This window comes from Alexandromys fortis, unplaced genomic scaffold (genome assembly GCF_014885135.2).
Source record: "Alexandromys fortis isolate MF-2015 unplaced genomic scaffold, M_Fortis_MF-2015_v1.1 scaffold_544, whole genome shotgun sequence".
In the NCBI taxonomy this organism is placed as follows: Eukaryota; Metazoa; Chordata; class Mammalia; order Rodentia; family Cricetidae; genus Alexandromys; species Alexandromys fortis.
In genome coordinates this window covers 81,350-82,701 of record NW_026068419.1, presented here as the reverse complement: position 1 = coordinate 82,701, position 1,352 = coordinate 81,350, and the positions used below count along the sequence as shown (strand labels likewise).

The following is a 1,352-nucleotide window of genomic DNA, read 5'->3' as shown; positions in this document are numbered from 1 at the left end:
CACCCCCCAAACCTGTGAGCGGGGACAGCTGTGTAGAAGACTCTGGAAATACTTATGCTCCTGGACAAATTTCCAGCACAGAATAGCTTGAAGCTGTATGCTCAGTTTTGGAAATAACCAGGCCAGCTTAAAGATAAACAATTATATTTTTAATTGTTATAAGGGGAAACTCATGCCACAAGAATAGGAAGTCTGAGTTCTGCTGTGTCTGGTGGGAATCACCCAGAGAGAGCACGCACCTGGTCCGTCCCAGTTTTCTTCCTGGGCTCCAAGTAGCCACGCCTTAACTAGACTCCACTTCTTAAAGGTGATTGGTTAATAGAGCTTCCCCCATCACCTGTGGTCACAGACCTCAGCATGTGGTTGTAAGGAACCAAGAAATCAGCGCCAGGAAGGGACAGAGCTGAGGAGTGACCACGTCACAGCCAACTGGGGACTGAGTTCTAGCTGGTCACAGTCCTGTCCTCACTCAGCTCCCACAGCCTTACCATGTCTCATTGGATACCCACAGGATAATGAACACAGAATCTGGGAGGGTCTCCAGGCTGCCATTTATTTCCTCCATGAACTCGAAGTATCACAATCCCTCAGTTTACCCACCAATCCACCTGTCAGATCAAGGATGAGAACAATCAAGTTCATATTCGGATCCTTATTTCCATGGGGGAAGTCAGGGCCTGCAGCTCAGGGCAGCAGGAGGAGGCAGGAGGGAGATGTCCCTTTGCCTGCGCTTGACCAGGGAGGTTGAAGGAAACCCAGATGGGACAGAGACAATCTCCTAGTGTGCAGGGGTGGGCTGGGTTCCATCTTTCCTCACAATAATTCTATTGGATACCATGGAAATTCAGACAATGTTGCTGAATGAGAACTGAACATCACAGGAGAGACCTGAACACATCTGTCATTCTGTCAGGCCATGCAGCTGTCTTCATGCTACAGAACAAGAGTCATGAACAATTATTGTGAAGACAACATCCCAACAACCCGCCACTCGCTAAAACGTGATTCTGGGAGGCCTGAAACCCAATCATGTCCGCTCTGCCCCTCCCCATATCAGCTCTCAGAGTGTTACCATTACAGTCTTGGAAGGACACATCAGAGCTCTGGGCGCTGTCCCTGTCTAGGATAAATATATGCACACATATGCTTTATATACATTTGCTTTCATAGGAAAGCAAAAACAGGAACCACAGAAAATTTTAATGGAAGGGCTATTGTGGGTTACAAGATTACCAGAGATCTCCCAAACTATAACTTTACCCCAAGGGCCTCAGGGCCAATCCTGCCCCCCACTCTTACCTGAAGCTGGAGCATAGTCCCCTCCTTTTCCACCTGTGAGAAGAAAAGCTGTG

At 48.2% G+C, this 1,352-nt stretch overlaps 1 protein-coding gene across 4 annotated transcripts in view; it reads right to left on the bottom strand.

Annotated features, from left to right (window-relative positions):
* Nucleotides 1-534: 534 nt before the first annotated feature.
* The window catches only part of LOC126495655 (H-2 class I histocompatibility antigen, Q10 alpha chain-like), an 81,860-nt gene continuing 81,042 nt past the window's right edge, over nt 535-1,352 (bottom strand). For 3 of the 4 annotated variants that reach the window (XM_050133245.1, XM_050133249.1, XM_050133243.1), the window contains exons 6-8: nt 1,300-1,332; nt 1,073-1,120; nt 535-933 (exon numbers count right to left, since the gene is read on the bottom strand). In XM_050133245.1, the coding sequence (XP_049989202.1) occupies nt 929-933; nt 1,073-1,120; nt 1,300-1,332 (86 nt within the window). In that variant the 3' untranslated portion in view covers nt 535-928. The remainder of the gene's footprint in view (nt 934-1,072; nt 1,121-1,299; nt 1,333-1,352) is intronic. The other variant, XM_050133242.1, reaches the window with a different exon arrangement.